Source organism: Bos grunniens, chromosome 7, assembly GCF_055505025.1.
Source record: "Bos grunniens cultivar Pamir isolate PY7600 chromosome 7, Bosgru_T2T1.0, whole genome shotgun sequence".
In the NCBI taxonomy this organism is placed as follows: Eukaryota; Metazoa; Chordata; class Mammalia; order Artiodactyla; family Bovidae; genus Bos; species Bos grunniens.
Window position 1 is genome coordinate 22792080 of NC_141171.1, and position 17773 is coordinate 22809852.

General features: G+C 35.9%; 1 protein-coding gene across 2 annotated transcripts in view; it reads left to right on the top strand.

Moving 5' to 3' along the window:
- Nucleotides 1-17773, top strand: part of FNIP1 (folliculin interacting protein 1) — a 121451-nt gene that overhangs the window by 60390 nt on the left and 43288 nt on the right. Inside the window, exons 3-10 of one of the 2 annotated variants that reach the window (XM_086410449.1) lie at nt 853-987; nt 4545-4645; nt 4907-4981; nt 5878-5969; nt 10135-10218; nt 11394-11465; nt 12386-12521; nt 15779-15980. In XM_086410449.1, coding sequence (XP_086266575.1) covers nt 853-987; nt 4545-4645; nt 4907-4981; nt 5878-5969; nt 10135-10218; nt 11394-11465; nt 12386-12521; nt 15779-15980 — 897 coding nt within the window. The remainder of the gene's footprint in view (nt 1-852; nt 988-4544; nt 4646-4906; nt 4982-5877; nt 5970-10134; nt 10219-11393; nt 11466-12385; nt 12522-15778; nt 15981-17773) is intronic. The other variant, XM_086410450.1, reaches the window with a different exon arrangement.

Here is a 17773-nt window from a genome sequence, read left to right on the forward strand (position 1 = left end):
GGATACATTCTTATTTCAAAAGTTTAGACTTACATATATATGTGTGTGCTCAGTCACTTAGTCATGTTTGTCTCTTTGCGACCCCATGGACTATAGCCCTCAGGCATCTCTGTCCATCGGGTTTCCAAGGCAAGAACACTGGAGTGAGTTAACCAATTCCTTTTCTAGGAGATCTTCCTGACCCAGGGATCAAACCCATGTTTCCTGCATTGGCAGGCAGGTTCTTTACCACTGAACCACCAGAGAAGCCCACATATATATGTACATACGTTAAAATATGTCTCCTTTGCATTTCTCTAACGATTCCTACATCTTCCAAATTTGTTTCCATAAAAATATGTTACTTACATTAGCTTATAATGGATATATTGTTATAATTAAATAAACTTATAAATATTTAAATTTTCTCTTTTTACTTCCAATATGGGACAATACTGGTAAATATATTGTCACATAAACAAAAATGCCTTTGGGATTCTAAACAGTTTTTAAGAGCATGAAGAGGTTTTTGAGATCAAATAGTTTGAAAACTGCTGCAGTATATAATTAAGTCCCTAGCAATGAGCATTGTGTAGACCATTATAATATAGAAAAGTTCTCCTGGTTTAATAATTTTTATGAGAAAAATACAGTAAAAAAAAAAAACAAACTCCACAAATATTATCATAGTTATGAGACAAAGAATAGAAAACTGTTATGGAGAAAATACAGTAAAATGCAATTAACCATAATGTTATAGCTATATTATTTTACATTGTTTCATCCTTGGTTTTTCCAAAAATTTTTATGCTGTAATTTAAATATGGTGGAACGTATGTTAAAATACGAATGGGAATAATGTTTCCATTTCAGAAGCTCTGTAGCGACGCTCAAGTTAAAGTCTTTGGGAAATGCTGCCAGCTGAAACCTGGAGGAGACAGTTCTTCCTCTCTAGACAGTTCCATGACTTCATCTTCAGATGTGAAAGACCAGTGTCCTAAGTATCAGGTAAGATCGCTGATGCCGTTTATTTATTTATTCACAAATGTTTTTGAGTACCTACAGTGTGTTGTGTATCATCCTTGGGACTGAGGATATAACTGGGACTAGTCCTTACCCTTCTGGAGCTTGTAGTATAGCTGGAGAGACAGATAATTAAATAAGTTTATGAACTTTGATAGGATAGGGGAAGTATAGAGAGCTTCAGGCACATGTAGCCAGGGGTATTTTCTCCTCTTTATTTCCCATTTCATATTTTTTAGACCATCAGAATCATTTCTTACTTTATGTACTTTTAAATTACTGAAATATTAGGGTAAATATAAAATAATAGAGTTCAGCTTTGGTATGAAATATGTTTTCATTCTTGAAAATTAATGTGGCTCTTCTTTTAAAATATAGAATTAACCAGCCAGTTGACTACATAGGAACTTCTCTATAAACTTATGATTTAGCGACTAAACAACAAGTTGTTTTATTTCACATAAGATCAAACTAAGCAAATGTCATCTAATGTGAATTTATTTGTGTCATTCAGGCTTGCATGAATGAAGCATAGGTATATTTAGCAGTACTAAAATAGAATCCTGGATTTTTAAATTGTTTAGGTAATTGTGTCTAGATAGAAACTAACCCTTATACGACATCACCATAATGGTATATGTGAAAGAGATTTGAGTCATAAAAATCCAGATATTATGAGGTACTACATCGTTCTCTCTGCTCTTCTCTGTTCCTCTTCCATCTTAGGTATGACACCCTAACAAGTTCTTAATAGTGCTGTGCTATGTAGGATCATCATACTTATGCCAGTTTGCAAGTTTTCTCATTTGATCAATTGTAGAAACTTTCCTTTCTTTGTAATGTTATGCAGTTAAATATGAGTATTAGCAAATGGATCCAGATGGTAGAAACTCTGAAGCAGTGTGTGATTGTAATTCTCATTTTGCATACAAAATTCCTAAAGTTTTTTAAGTGCCGATTCCCAGGTCATATGTCCAGATGTTCTGACAGTAGGTTCATGGTCTTGGAAATCTGCTTTTTTTTTTTTTTTTTTAGCAAGAAGGCATTGAATTATTATAATATATAGTTCACTACACTTGATAAAATGTTATTTCAGGTAAGTAGAACGTTATCTTTGATTTACAGGGTATTACAGATTATTGCATTCAGCAGTGAGTACTTAACAAAGAATTGACCTTTCAAATAAAAAAATCTTTCTAAAAAAAATTAAAGAAAATAACATTTTCTTAATTATGACCTTAATTATAGATTATGTCACATTAAAATATATAGCACATCAGTGACAGTCATGATAACTATTTGATATGTATTAGAACAGGTAGAGAGAACCTTTGATAGCAAGCTATTGATACCTGGTTTTATAAAGTTTAGGTACCAGTTTATTTTTACTGAATTTTGCCTCCTGAGGATTCTTTTCTACTTTTGTATTAAAATGTATAAATGCTTTGATATTTAAATTTGTGTAGCTTGCTTAATATAAGAAATACTATTTTTAGTCAAAATAAAATGGGTTAGATGCGTTGTAACAGAAATGAGCTTGTAGGAGAAAATTCTCATTTCTGTCATTATCCAGAAGCAATTTAGGTTGCCAAGAAAGATTGGCATTGTTGATCTTAAAAGAAAAACAGACCACTTCATCATTTAAAAAATTATTCTGCTCTTTCTAAACTGTTCTTAATTCCCAAACTTCTGTGCCTGGAAAAAAAAATTTTGTCTTAACCAAATCCCAAGGATAGATGAGTTGCTTCTTTTAGTAACCTAGGTATATCAAAAGTGACTTTTTTTCCTTAAATAACTTTGTGCCTTTATTAAAACAAAATTAAGACTACAGCACTAAGAAAAAATGTCAATGAATGTATAGAAACAAATATAAAAAACAATATGTATAATGAAATGGATTGCTATTGGAAGATGCTGTTAAGAAAGATGACAGAATGTAAATATACAGGTTTTTGAACCCAAGGCAGGTAGTAAACAAGCAAAAGAGTAAAAGAGAATCACATTATATTTATTCCCTGGCTTCCACTTGTAAAATCGGGGTCCTCATCACTTTATTGTTATCTTCAGAAGAATATTTTAATTATTTTTAAAAACTCCTCTAATTTTTTGTTTCCTGTGGTAGAATAGCTTAGTGAAATTTGGACATGATCCTTATTTGCTATCTTAGTTATAGATCCTCTTCCTTATCATTTGTTTTATTATATAATTGTATTGGTTAGTAATGGCATTGGGTCATCCTGTGAAACAGTGATTTTCTACATATGGCAAGTCTGGAGAGAGGCCATCTAGGGATGATAATGTATGGGCTTCAGGATGGCCTCAGAGACTGAGGCTTGCTTATCTCTCTACTTAGAGCTAACAGGTACATACTTGTTGGCTTGTGGTCCTCTTACAGCATCTCTGTCTACAGTGATTTCTACTTATATTCCATTGACCAGGACTGTGTTGGATACATATAAATGGCTAGTTCTGAAAGCTACCACTATAACCATTGGTTTAACTCTTTGAATATAGAGATCAACTCTAAACCTATCTCTAAGGGAGGCTCTGAAATGCAATTTTTTTCACTAGGGCACATTGGTTCCCTGAAACAAATTGGACTTCAGAAAATAAGAAATAAGATATTTGGTGGGTTGGTGGGTAACTAGTAGTATTTGCTATAGTATCTAAATAGTAACCAATGACTGAGTCAGTTTTTAGATTTTTTTGACTCCTATGAGGACAATTAAAGAATAATTGAAAGAAATAATTTTTAAAACAGAATTCTTTATAAACAAGACATTCTGATGTTTAACATAAGTATTTTTTAAAGAATGCAGAATATGTCCAAATTACCCTTTTTGCAGTTGCTTGTTTTTGCATGGTAGGAATGATAAAATCTGTTCTGCATGTTCATTGAATTCTACTTCTTTTTATCTGTCCTGGAGAAACATTGCATATGCATCAGTTCAGTTCAGTCGCTCAGTCGTGTCCGACTCTATATGGTTAAGAATATTTACTTGAGCACTATTTGTAGTAGCAGAAAACAGAAAGTGACTTAAATACCTGTCAGTATGTCAGTAAGGGGAACTGGCTTATAAACTAGTATTTTCATATAGCAGAACACTATGCACCTCTTAAAAAGACTCTGTATGTAACAGTATGCTTAGATCTGTAAGACAGTGTAAAATGAAGAAAATCAAGCTGCAGAGCAGTTTATTCAATGTCAAATAACTTAAAACATTGTGTAGAATAACTGCAGTGAGAGCTGTGGAACTGTGTGTGTGTGCTCAGTTGTGTCCAACTCTTTGCGACCGTATGGACTGTAGCTGACAGGCTTCTCTGCCCTTCGTATTTTCCAGGCAAGAATACTGGAGTAGGTTGGCATTTTCCTCTCCAGGTATCTTCCTAACCCAGGGACTGAACCGGGGTCTCCTGTGTCTCCTGCAGTACAGGCAGATCCTTTTCCACTGAGCCATCAGGGAGAAATTTTTAATAAAAATTAGCATTTGAAATAGGTTTTAAGTTCAATGATTTTGTTAATGTTTATGCTTATTGTTTAGGGTTCTCGGTGCTCTTCTGATGCCAATATGCTTGGAGAGATGATGTTTGGCTCAGTAGCAATGAGCTACAAAGGATCTACCTTAAAAATTCATCAGATCCGGTGAGGGATTTTCTGATTTTTCTTAATGAATCCATTTTAAAATACTCAGTTTTTCTTAAAGATGGGAGAATTTCTTATAGCCTCCACTCAGAGCTTGCCAGATACTCAGTTTATGATGTTTTATGGGTTTAATGTTACTTCATGTCTGTTATAACTATGCTATAACATCTCTGTAACTTAAACATTTTTATTTATAATAAATTGAAAAGATCCTTGTGTTTCAGTTTTGATTTCTGTCTATCCCTCTCTTTTTCTTCATAGTTCCCCTCCACAGCTCATGCTCAGCAAAGTTTTTACTGCACGGACTGGCAGCAGCATCTGTGGAAGTCTCAATACGTACGTAGTTATGGGTGGAAGGAGAAGAGAATTGTTTAAGATCTGCAAAGTATGAAAGCTAATAAGCTGCTTTTAGGACTACAGTGTAAATTCAGATTTTTTTCTATCCCTTAAGTTTGAAAGTTAATGGAAGCCAGATTTTACCTCCTAGCTCTGTTGAAATATACCATGATTTGATACAATTATATATTGCAGAATGATTACTACCATAGCCTTAGCTAACACTGCCATCGTCACATAATTACCATTTCTTTTTTTTGTGGTGAGAATTTTTTAAGATTTACTCCGTTAGCAACTTTCCAGTATTGATAATGCAGTATTATTAGTTAGTAGTACACTGACACACAGAACTTGTTAATTTTATAACTGAAAGTTTGTACCCTTTGACCATTATGTTCCCTTTTCCACTCCTCCCAGTCCTTGGTAACCATCACTTTGCTGTCTGTGTTTGGATTTTTATTTTTAAATTAAAATAAGTTTTAAAAGTTTGTATTTATTTTAATTTTTTGGTTGTGCCTCATAGCTCCCTGTATGTTAGCTCCACATTCTGAAGCCTGTTGCAAACGGCAGGCTTTCCTCTTTTTTTCATGACTGAATACTAGTCCAGTGTCTATACACACACACACAAACATGACCATCTTTTTTATCCATTCATCTGTTGACAAACACTTGGGTATAACTGTATTCCAATAAAATTTACTTTACAGAAACAGGCAGCAGGCTTAATTTAACCCTCAGGCTGTACCCAACCCCTGATTTAGATGACTAGTTTATAGTACTGATAGGGAAACTTAAATATAATGTTTTACACTTAAAATTTTATTGAAGTATACAAAGAATTGCCATTAAGAGCATAAAATAGATTTGGTATTCATTTTTTTCCTCCTTCCCCTTAGGCTTCAAGACAGTCTTGAATTCATTAATCAGGACAACAGTACATTAAAGGCCGATAATAATACAGTCATTAATGGACTACTTGGAAATATAGGTAAAATGGTTTTGTATGTTTTAAAAATGTTCTTACCAATGTAGATCTGTTAAAATTTCACCAAAGGATTTCAAATACTAGAAGTGGAAAAGGGATTTAAATTGCAAGTATTTATAATATTTGTATTATTTGAAAAATATAATTTTCTTATATTTGAACTTAGTGTTTATTTTGTATCTGAAAAAAGGGAACTGCTGAAGAAATACCTGATTTGTTTTTTGTTTTTAATTTCGATGCGTCTTTGAAAAGTACTTTTGTTGGGGTAAAAAGCCCTTACTAGTTCTCTTGAATAGTTCAGCTGAGGGAGACAGGGATTATACTTTCTCCCTTTCCTTTTCCACAGCCATATTAAAGTAATTTTGTTTACTTGTTTTTGTAAACTGGTGCTTGTTTTTGTGACTTGTAATTCACAAATTCACTTGAATATCTGTAAGCAGATATTCAAAATTTGATGTTTTTCTTAAGAGATTTATTATAATAGTAGCTCATTTGGTAATTTGGTTAGTTTGTTTTGATTATTTAAAAGTGAAAGTCTCTGAGTCGTGTCTGACTCTACCACCCTGTGGACTGTAGCCTGCCAGGCTCCTCTGTCCATGGGACTCATCAGGCAAGGATACTGGACTGGGTTGCCATGTCCTCCTCCAGGGGATCTTCCCAACCCAGGGGTCAAACCAGGGTCTCCTGCATTGCAGGCGGATTCTTTACCAACTGAGCTACTGGGGAAGCCATTTGTTATTTAAGTTCAGCATTTAAAAGTGACAAACTATTCTAAAATATCTGGTCCTTTGTTGTATCTTAAGAAGATCAGCTAAATTACTTCTGAGCATATTTCCAGTGCATACAGAACTGAAGTGTGTCAGAGTAGACAGCAGTTAGCATAGGATAAATATTTTCCTCATTCCCTGTTGAGTAAAAACTTTTATTTGTAATTTCAATCAATAGATATCAGTTATACATATTAGTTGAAAAGTTTTTTTCCTCCCAACTCTAACATTATAGCATTATATATTTTTAATAATTCATGTTCATTCAAATAGCAACCATTTATTAACTACCTACTGTGGGCTAGTTACAATGTCTGGCATGTGATTTAGAAAGCATGCATTTTATAGAAAAATAGAAGTTCTACTTTTGCTTAACTCGATTATTTCATTCATTTTAATAAAGTAAAAATATGACAAGTGTTTTTTTAATAATTTGACAGTTTTCAAAGTTAAAGGGGCTTATTAAAAGCTGTTTAATAATATAAATCCATTATCATGTATAAAGGTAAAGTACACCATAGATGCTAGATATACTTAGCTTTTCTGTTTTAATATGGAATACAAAAATAATACATTTAACAAAGCATAGACTTTTTCATGAACAGCTTTTTCTTGTACATTCTTAATTGTGAATCAAGGATATTTGAATATCATTTCTTATTTTCTTTAAATTTTCAATTAATCAACGAATACTTATCAAGCACTTATTATATGCCAGGCACCTCTGCTAGGCCATGAGAAACCAGTGGTGAACACAGTTCCTGCCTCAGTGGATTTATAGTTAATTTACTGTGATACAATATTCAATTATAGTATACTATAGTTAATTCTTGGGTGAGACTAAGAGCATGATGTGTTAGAAATGAGCAGGAACACCGTGTTCAGTTTTAGAGAGTCAGAAAAGGCTTTCTTAAAGCCTTAAGCTTGAGCTTAAACTTGAAGAATTTGCCTGACAGTTGGGACAAGAAATGTCCCAGGAAAAAGCAATAGCATGTTCATAGATCTAAGTGCAACAGATACAATGAGTGTAGAAAGAATGTGAATAAATCAATGTGGGTGGAGCACAGTGTGAATATGAGTTAAAGGAAGTGAAAAGAAGTAAAGAAATGAGCAAGAGTCAGATCATGATGGAGACTGTGGGCCGCCACACTGAGAAGTTTCAAGTTATTCTTTGAGCAGTTGGGTGCCAGGGAGAATGTGTTAGTTTGGGTCTTCCACCTGATTTTTAACAGGTTCCAAGACAAGAGTAAACATGCACAGATTTTAGTACTAATAAATAATAATATTTATTACTATTTAGTGAGAGAAGAGGAAGCAGGGAAGGGTTCAGAGAGCCCTCAGATTATGGTGTAAGTTTGACCTTAATTGAAGGAGAGGAATAAAAGCTTGAGTGGATGTGTTTCAGCATGCCACACTAGTCCAGGGAAGGTTTGATAAGGCTGTGGACAAGTCTTTGAGTTATACTTGGTTGTCAGAAGTGACCCATGTCTTGCTAAAATGGGCTTTACCTTGTTATACCTGCTGTGTTCAGTCATCGACTAGGAGCAGGCTGTGGGGTATGTGACCTTGCCCAAATCTGGCAATGGATTTAAAAACACAGCAGCTGGGGTGCTTGGCCAATTTCCATCCTTATAACTGGAGAACTTTGTGGTGCATTCTCAAGGCCACCACGGAGGAGTTTTCAGAATATAGAAACGTGATCAGATCAGATTTGTATCTGCAAAAGAATATTCTAATTGCTTTGGGAAAGGACTCAGATGAGCCAGTGGGATTGAGAAAAGACCCATATTAGAAGACTGCTTATAATAGTCCAGTGACACATAATGGGGACCTAGAATAAGATTGTGTCAGTGAGGATAAAGAGTTGTTGAGAAGTTTGTTGGGAGAAGTACACCAGTAATAACATGTAACCCCATGAAAGGGTTGCAGGGTCCCCGAAGAGGGTCCTTGGACCACATTTTAAGAACTGTTGAACTACAGGATTAGATATATGGGGAGAAGGGAGAAGAGTTCGGACAGTATTTAAATGTTGATGGAAAAGGAGGTTTATAAGGAGAATGAGGTTGGAAATAGAGGTGATACTGGTAAAGTGAGATTTTTGAAGGGTCTAGCTGATTTAGAAGAATTAGCTTTGAAAGGGAGGGAGAGAGGGACATCTCGGGATTTTTCACTAAGGCCTCGCACAAAGAAAGGCTTGAATAATATTACCTATTATTACTGCTCAGGCAGGAAGGAGGCAGGGATGAGTAAGAATTAAGTCTGGAGATAGCAGTGTAGGAAAACGAGAGTTCCCGTATGGTGATTCTTCTTGTATACACACATATACGTATGCATACTGTAGGAGACAAAGTCATATACTCAGAGTAGGGAAGAGTAAGGAATGAGATTAAAGAGAGCAGGTAAGTTTTAAGGTAAATAGGAAAAGTTGAAGGAAGAACTGAACAATGAAACATGGAAGGATTGCTGCACATTCACTGTAATTATAGAAACTCTTGTTATAGAAAAATACCTACTAACAATTTAAAAATACATTTGTCACTTTTTAAAACAGTAAAGCCGTCAGTTCTGTCCTAGATCAACCTCCTAGGTGGCTCTTTAGGCCATCTGGATTAACCCTAACTAATAAGTAACTCAGGTGCTTGCTTCCAGGCTGTAATGTTACACTCTCTCGGTCTTCAGACTCTTACCTTCTCTTGGTCAAGTGTGTGGCAGCTACTACCTTGAGCGGCCTGGGAGTCTGGCCCTGACAGGCTGCATTGGCTTTCCTGCTTCCATAGTGGCTGACCTCTGCTCTAGGAACTCTGGTTTCTCCCATTAATTTATAATTTAGCACTAGTTTAGAAAAATCAGATTCATATTTACTTGTCAGTAGACCCCTTTTCTTTATTTGCCCTTTGTTTTATGTTGTGGTCAGCTTTTTCAGCCAAGCGTTTAGGTGGTTTTCTTCTTAATTTTAGTTACACAATACTCTGTAATATTAAAATTGATTTTTAAAGGATAAATTCATTTGGAAAATATCAAATTATGTATATAACATCACTGTGCTTTTTTAATCTTTAAAAATATTGTTTTAGATGAGAAAGGATTGAACATTTAATATAATTTTTACCTTATATAGTGGAAGCTTATAAAATAATTTTTACCTTACATAGTGGAAGCTTATTTTATTACTATTTGTGGACTTAATAGGCATGAAATTATTATGGTGTCATAAGCCATGGCCAGAGGGAAACCATCCTGTTTCAAAAATAGGAAGTCAGCTTGAATTATTCTTACTTAAAGATTTCCATTCATATCTGTTGGTCTGCTTTTGTGCTGCCTTAGCTCACCTTTTATTCCTGACACATCGTGGCTTCTCTAACAGCCCTCTTTCATATGTATTTTACGTTTTTGCCATGTAGGTCTTTCACAGTTCTGCAGCCCCAGGCGGGCATTCTCTGAACAGGGTCCGCTCCGCCTGATCAGGAGCGCCTCTTTCTTTGCAGGTTTGCCGTGTGCTGTGTGGGTAGACTAGTTGGTGTGCCCCAGCGGCTAGAATTGATAGTTATGCTGTGGAAACAAGAGAGTAGAGAAATGCATTTGGGGACGGTGTGTAGTTAAGAAAACATTGCTTAGGAAGTTTAAGGACTTAATATCTTTCTATTGAATATGTTGTTAAGGTTTCCAGAAACTAAGTTATGAGTAGAAATGACATTTTCATGAAATTTCAGTTTGTCATTTCTTGCCTCATTATGTATTAATGATTTTAACTTTAGAATCCTAAACCAAAATATAGTATGAACGTTATTTCTTAAAATACCAGTTGAATTTCTAATGTGATACTATCTTGTTTCCATGGCTGAGTAGCTTTTGTATCATATAGTTCATCAATCACAGAAAATACTGTTGTTGTGCAATTTCTGATCTACACTATTCCATAAGAATGATTTTTCTTGGAGCTAAGATTCAGATGAACAAGCACCATTATATTCTATAAAAGGCATCTCTGACTGTATTTGTTTATATTGATATCACTAAATAGATGATTGTAGACTGTGTTCATGCTTCTGTATCCAGGAAGTTGTATCCAACTTCTTGTTTTAATTAGTATGTATTTTCCTTAAAATATAAACAATGTATAATAGTATAGAAAATTTGGAAAATATGAGAAATAGGCAAAAAATATGTATTAGCCATTTTGTCAACCAGAAGTACCTCCTTAGTTTTTGTTTGTTTTAAAAAGAAATTGGGATTATACTGTTCAGTTTTCTTAATTTTTATTATAGAATTTTAAAATGTACATTTATATAGGCAGAAGAGTAGATTAACCGTCATATGCCAATCCCTTAGCCTCAGCAACCATTGTTCTTTACTGGTTAGTAGCTTGCCTTTTTATCATGTAGTAGTATATTGTGAATATATTCATGTCATTGAATGTGCTTCTAAAATGCTTATTTTAGTCACCCTTTGCTTCTTTATATATTATGTCACAGATTGTTTACACATGGATCTCAAAGCTTGTTCAACTGAATAATAGCTCTTGGTGTTGGGTTTGTGCCATGCTGTTGAAAAAAATAAAGGAATGCAATGAGATGAGCATGATTTAGTTTGCTATTTTAAAAGGAACATCAACCTGAACAGCACTGTGTTTTATAAGTCACAGTTTTGTCTTGATTCACAGTTCACAGCAACCCAATGGACATGCCTGGAAGAGAACTGAATGAGGACAGAGACAGTGGCATAGCACGCTCCGGTAATGATAGGTTCATGTGTTAATCCGGTTTTTATGAGATCACTGTTACCTGACATTGATTTCCTTTTTAATCTTTGTTTTAGTCATTTAATTTTATGTGTACAGTTTGTTGGTATTGATATTAGCCTAACAAGAGAATTGTAGAAACAGCAGAGATAAGTATTTTAAATTAAAATTTTTTTCATATTTAATAGTAAAAATGTGCCTGATGGAGCATGGCCTGGATGAATACACACTCAGTCAGAAAAATAGTATTTCTCAAGAGACTGTTTAAATAGCATAGTAGAAAAAATACATTTGCTTACATCTGTTTTCTCCTAACTGGGTTTAAAATGTCAGATTGTCTCTTGCCCAGAGAAACTTAGATATCTTGAACCAGTGTTATACATATTTCTTTGAGATATCTACTCTTCCAAAATTTGTCTGACAAAGTTTTATTGAAACATTCTGAGGATTTAAGAAAAAAACAAAAAACAAAAAAACACCCACCCAGATTACATCCTTAAAGAGCACAGGTTCTAATGAAAGATTAGCGAGAAAAATAATCTTAGTTTATTGTATGAGGTGTTCTGTGATAAACCTGTGCAGAGAGGTTCATCTAAGCTTGGAGTCAGTGTCATCACCAAAGGAATAAAGATTTATTTCAAAATAGCATTTTCTTCTAGAGTGGGGTGGGAAAAAGTGAGGATGGCAAAAGGGTATCAGGATCTCTTACTGAATCACTTTTATCATGTGATTTTTTTTCTGGGACCTTGCTCCAACAATGATATATATATATTTTTTAATGGAGATTTTAGAGCTTCATTCAGCAAAATGGAAATTTTGAGTCACTGTTATTAAATTTATTAAAAAGAAATTTGTTCCTGTTTTTAGTTATTATTAACTTAAAAATTGTACTTGTTCTTATTCTGACTTGACAGCATCTCTCAGCAGCTTGCTTATTACACCATTTCCCTCTCCAAACTCCTCACTTACCAGAAGTTGTGCCAGCAGCTACCAGCGACGCTGGCGACGTAGCCAAACAACAAGTTTAGAGAATGGGGTATTTCCTAGATGGTAAGTTGGAACTTTTATTTTACCACAAGATTGACTAGTTCCTTAAACACAGTTTTGTATGTTAAAAGTCTGGACTTGTATTTTATATTTTTAAAGTTTGCAACTGGAAAATTTTAAAGTGTATTACTTTTAAAAAAATTGTGTTATGTTATGCATAACATACAATATACCATTTTAACCATTATTATCAGTGTAGTTCAGTGGTGTTAAGTACCTTCACATTGTTGTGCATTGATGACCATTCACATTTAGAACTTTTTTTATCTCCCCCAGCTGAACCACGCATGAGTCCATGGGGTCACAAAGAGCGGGACACGACTGAGCAACTGAACTGAACTGAACCTCTGTAGACATTAGGCAGTAATTCCTTCATTCCTTCCTCCCTTTAGTCCCTGGCAACTACTATGCTATTTTTTTCTTTGTAAATTTGACTACATACATCATATAAGTGGAATCATAAAATTTTTATCCTTACATACCCAGAAGTGGAATTCCTGCATTGTATTATAATTCTGTGTTTTTGAGGAACTGCTATAGTTTTCACCAGAACACCCCACCATTTTACTTATATTCCCACTAAAAATGGCCAGGTTTTTTTTTTTTTTTTTTTTTGATTGCTCCAAGCTACATGATGGATCTTAGTTCTCTGACTAGGGATTGAATCTGTGCCCCCTTCATTGGAAGCATGAAGTCCTAACCAGTGGACTGCCAGGGAATTTTCACTCCCCCTCCCCACCTCCTCACCGCCCCCCCCTCCACTAGAAATGCATAAGAGTTTTAATTTCTTCACATCCTCACCAGTAGTTAATTTCCATTTTTTAAAATTAATAACTATCTGTAGGGGTGTTAAATGATAACTCATTGTAATTTTCATTTGCATTTCTCTAATAGCTAGTGAAGGAAAGTTATGACCAATCTAGATAGCATATTGAAAAGCAGAGACATTACTTTGCCAACAAAGGTCCATCTAGTCAAGGCTATGGCTTTTCCATAGCCTACAGTGGTCATGTATGGATGTGAGAGTTGGACTGTGAAGAAAGCTGAGTGCCGAAGAATTGATGCTTTTGAACTGTGGTGTTGGAGAAGACTCTTGAAAGTCCCTTCCAACCAGTCCATTCTGAAGGAGATCAGCCCTGGGATTTCTTTGGAAGGAATGATGCTAAAGCTGAAACTCCAGTACTTTGGCCACCTCATGTGAAGAGTTGACTCATTGGAAAAGATTCTGATGCTGGGAGGGATTGGGGGCAGGAGGAGAAGGGGACGACAGAGGATGAGATGGCTGGATGGCATCACTGACTCGATGGACGTGAGTCTGAGTGAACTCCGGGAGTTGGTGATGGACAGGGAGGCCTGGCATGCTGCGATTCATGGGGTCGCAAAGAGTCGGACACAACTGAGCAACTGAACTGAACTGAACTGAATAGCTAGTGATGATGTTTTCATATGCTTATTGGCCGTGTGTATGTTTTCTTTGGAGATATGTCTGTTCAGGTGTTTTACTCATTTTGTAATCAGATGTATTGTTGTAGCAGTTCTTTGTATACTTCTGAATATCAATCCCTTATCAGATACATGTTTTGAAATATTTTATACCATTCTATTGGTTGCCTTTTTATTTTGTTGATACGTCTTTTGGTACACGTGCGTTTGTGTTCAGTCAGTCGTATCTGACCCTGGACTCTGTGACCCTATGGACTGTAGCCCGCCAGGCTCCTCTGTCCGTGAGATTTCCCAGGCGAGAATACTGGAGTGGATTGCCATTCCCTCCTCCAGGAGATCTTCCTGACCCAGGGATTGAAGCTACATCTCCTGCACTGGCAGGCAGATTCTTTATCACTGAGCCACCTGGGAAACCACTTTAGATACATGGCAGTTCTTAATTTCTGTGTCGCCGGATTTATTTTTTTCCTTTGCTGCTTTACTTTTGGTGTCATCCAAGAATGTGAAAGTGAAGTCGCTCAGTTGTGTCCAACCCTTAGCGACCCCATGGACTGTAGCCTTCCAGGCTCCTCCATCCATGGGATTTTCCAGGCAAGAAATCACTGCCAAATCCAGTGTCATGAAGATTTTATCCTATATATTCTTTTAAGGGTTTTATAGTTTTAACTCTTCTGTTTTGGTCATTGATCCATTTATTGCATGCTTTGATATTCTAGTTTTTCATGTTTCTATTCAGGCAAATTCATTCATTCTTGAAAATTTTTTTTTAAATCTGTGTTAAGTATAAGTAAAGATGATGAAGCTTGATTCCTTTTTTATTCACTCCCTTTATTCCTTCATCTTTGACTTTACTTCTGGAATCAAAAGGGAGAAGTAGATTCTAGAACAGTGAAGAGATTAGACTCTTCTATAAACCTTGAAATTCAGGCTCTTTTAGGTTGGTTTTACACTGGGGTTACTTACTTTTTTTCAGTTCAGTTCAGTTCAGTCGCTCAGTTGTGTCTGACTCTTTGGGACCCCATGGACTGCAGCATGCCAGGCCTCTCTATCACCAACTGCCAGAGTTTACTCAAATTCATGTCCATTGAGTTGGTGATGCCATCCAACTATATCATCCTGTCACCCCCTTCTCCTCCCGCCTTCAGTCTTTCCTAGCATCAGGGTCTTTTCCAATGAGTCAGTTCTTTGCATCAGCTGGCCAAACTGTTGGAGTGTCAGCATCAGCATCAGTCCTACCAATGAATATTCAGGACTGATTTCCTTTAGGATGGACTGGTTTGATCTCCCTGCAGTCCAAGGACTCTGAAGAGTCTTCTCCAACACCACAGTTCAAAAGCATCAATTCTTCAGCACTCAACTTTCTTTATAGTCCAACTCTCACATCCATACACGACTACTGGAAAAACCATAGCTTTGACTAGATGGACCTTTGTTGGCAAAGTAATGTCTCTGCTTTTGAATATGCTATCTAGGTTGGTCATAACTTTTCTTCCAAGGAGCAAGCGTCTTTTAATTTCATGGCTACAGTCACCATCTGCAGCGATTTTGGAGCCCCCCAAAATTTAAGTCTGTCACTGTTTCCATAATTGAACAAAAACGTTTCCAATCTGACTCTATTATTTCTTACAAAAATATGAATATAAAGGAATAGCCAATATATTTCTCAAAGATATACATAATTGATACGAATTTTTAGATTTACTTGATAAAACACTGCAAGACCTTTAGCTTGCCTACATTTAATTACCAAGGAGATTGAATTGTGAATTTAATCATTTTCATATTTTTAAAATAAAAAAAAAACATTTATTTTTAAGGTCTATAGAAGAAAGCTTTAATCTGTCAGATGAAAGCTGTGGCCCTAACCCAGGAATTGTGAGGAAAAAGAAGATTGCAATTGGGGTAATCTTTTCATTATCCAAAGATGAAGATGAAAGTAACAAATTTAATGAGTTCTTTTTTTCACATTTTCCTCTGTTTGAAAGCCACATGAACAAATTAAAGAGTGCAATAGAACAGGTAAGCATAACCACGTTTATGGTTTGTTTTTATTTTTTATTTTCCTTTGAATCTTATTCTCATTCTTTTGCTTAAGCATTGTCTTTATTCATGGCAGAAAAATTAACAGACTCTGTGCAGGTACCCTACAAAGTGACCTGGGAGACGCAAAGTAGACTTCACTTCTTTTTTTTTATTAAACTTTTTATTTTGTATTGGGGTATAGCCGATTAACAATGCTGTGATAATTTTAGGTGAACAGCAAAGGGATTCAGCCATACATATATGTATCCATTCTCCAAAACTCCCCTCCCATCCAGGCTGCCACATAATATTGACTTTAGCTCTTTTTAAGGAGCTTATTGCCTAAAAAAAGATCTAAGGTCATTTATCCATTCAATAAATAAATATTTGAGGGCCTGTAATGTGGCAGGCCTGTTCTAGCAACTGAGGATAAGAGTGAAAAAAAGCAACTCTCTAGATCATGGGGCAGCAAATAAATGAGTGTGTAAGATTTTGGATGGTAATAAGTACTATGAAGAAAAATAAGAGAAAGGTTTTTATGGAATGCTGGATGGAGGATTACAAATTTTTATAGGATAGTCAAGAGTGCTCCTGATAAAGTCACATATGATCCAGAGATACAGAGGAAATTTGGTATAACCATCTGAGACAAGAATTTTACAAGTAGAGGCAAAGGAGTAAGCCTGATGCTTGGGCATCGGTAGGGAGGAGTAAGGAGGCCAAAATGGCTGGGGTAGAAGTCGGACTAAATCATGTAGGGCCTTACAGGATACCATTGTACGAGCATGGGCATATACACTTAAGAAAGATAGGAAGCCATGGGAGTGTTTTGAGCAGGAAAATGACATAATTCATGAGAATCACTTTTACTGCTGGTGGAGAATAGATTTTCTAGGGGCAAAGTTGGATGCTTTGGAATCAGTTACAAGGGTGTTGCTGCTGCTGCTGCTAAGTCATGTCAATTGTGTCCGACTCTGTGCTACCCCATAAATGGCAGCCCAATAGGCTCCTCTGTCCCTGGGATTCTCCAGGCAAGAACACTGAAGTGGGTTGCCATTTCCTTCTCCAGTGCATGAAAGTGAAAAGTGAAAGCAAAGTCGCTCAGTCGTGTCTGACTCCTAGTGACTCCATGGACTATAGCCTACCAGGCTCCTCCATCCATGGGATTCTGCAGGCAAGAGTACTGGAGTGGGTTGCCATTGCCTTCTCTGAGTTACAAGGCTATTGAAATATAATTCAAGTGAGAGATGATGGGTAGTCAAACCAGTTTCATGATGGAATTGGTGAGAAATGGTTGGATTCTGGGTATATTTGAAAATAGAGCTAATGAGATTAGCTGATGGACTGAGTTGGAACTGTAAAAGGAAGAATCATGGCGATGGACTGGGATTTTTCTTTTGAGCAATAAGATGGATGGAATTGGCAGAACTAAAATGGGAAAACTACAAATGGAACGGGTTTGGTGGAGGAAGATCAGGAGTTTGTTTGCGATGCCTCCTGGACATCCAAGTAATTGTGAGTCTAGAGTTTAGGGTCCAAGCTGAGCAGTCACCAGTATATAGATGGTATTGTAATCTAAGAAGCTGATTAAGAGGGAGAGGAGATCCTGATTTGTGGAGCATTTCAGTAGTTAAATTTGGAGGAGCTGAGAACTAGCTAGGAGACTGAGGATTGCCCATTTAAGTAGGAGGAAAAACAAGAGAGAGTACTTTTGGGGTAAGCCTGGTGAAGAAAGTGGTGTAAGAAGGTAGGAGTGATCAATTATGTCAAATGCTGCTCATAGCGCATGT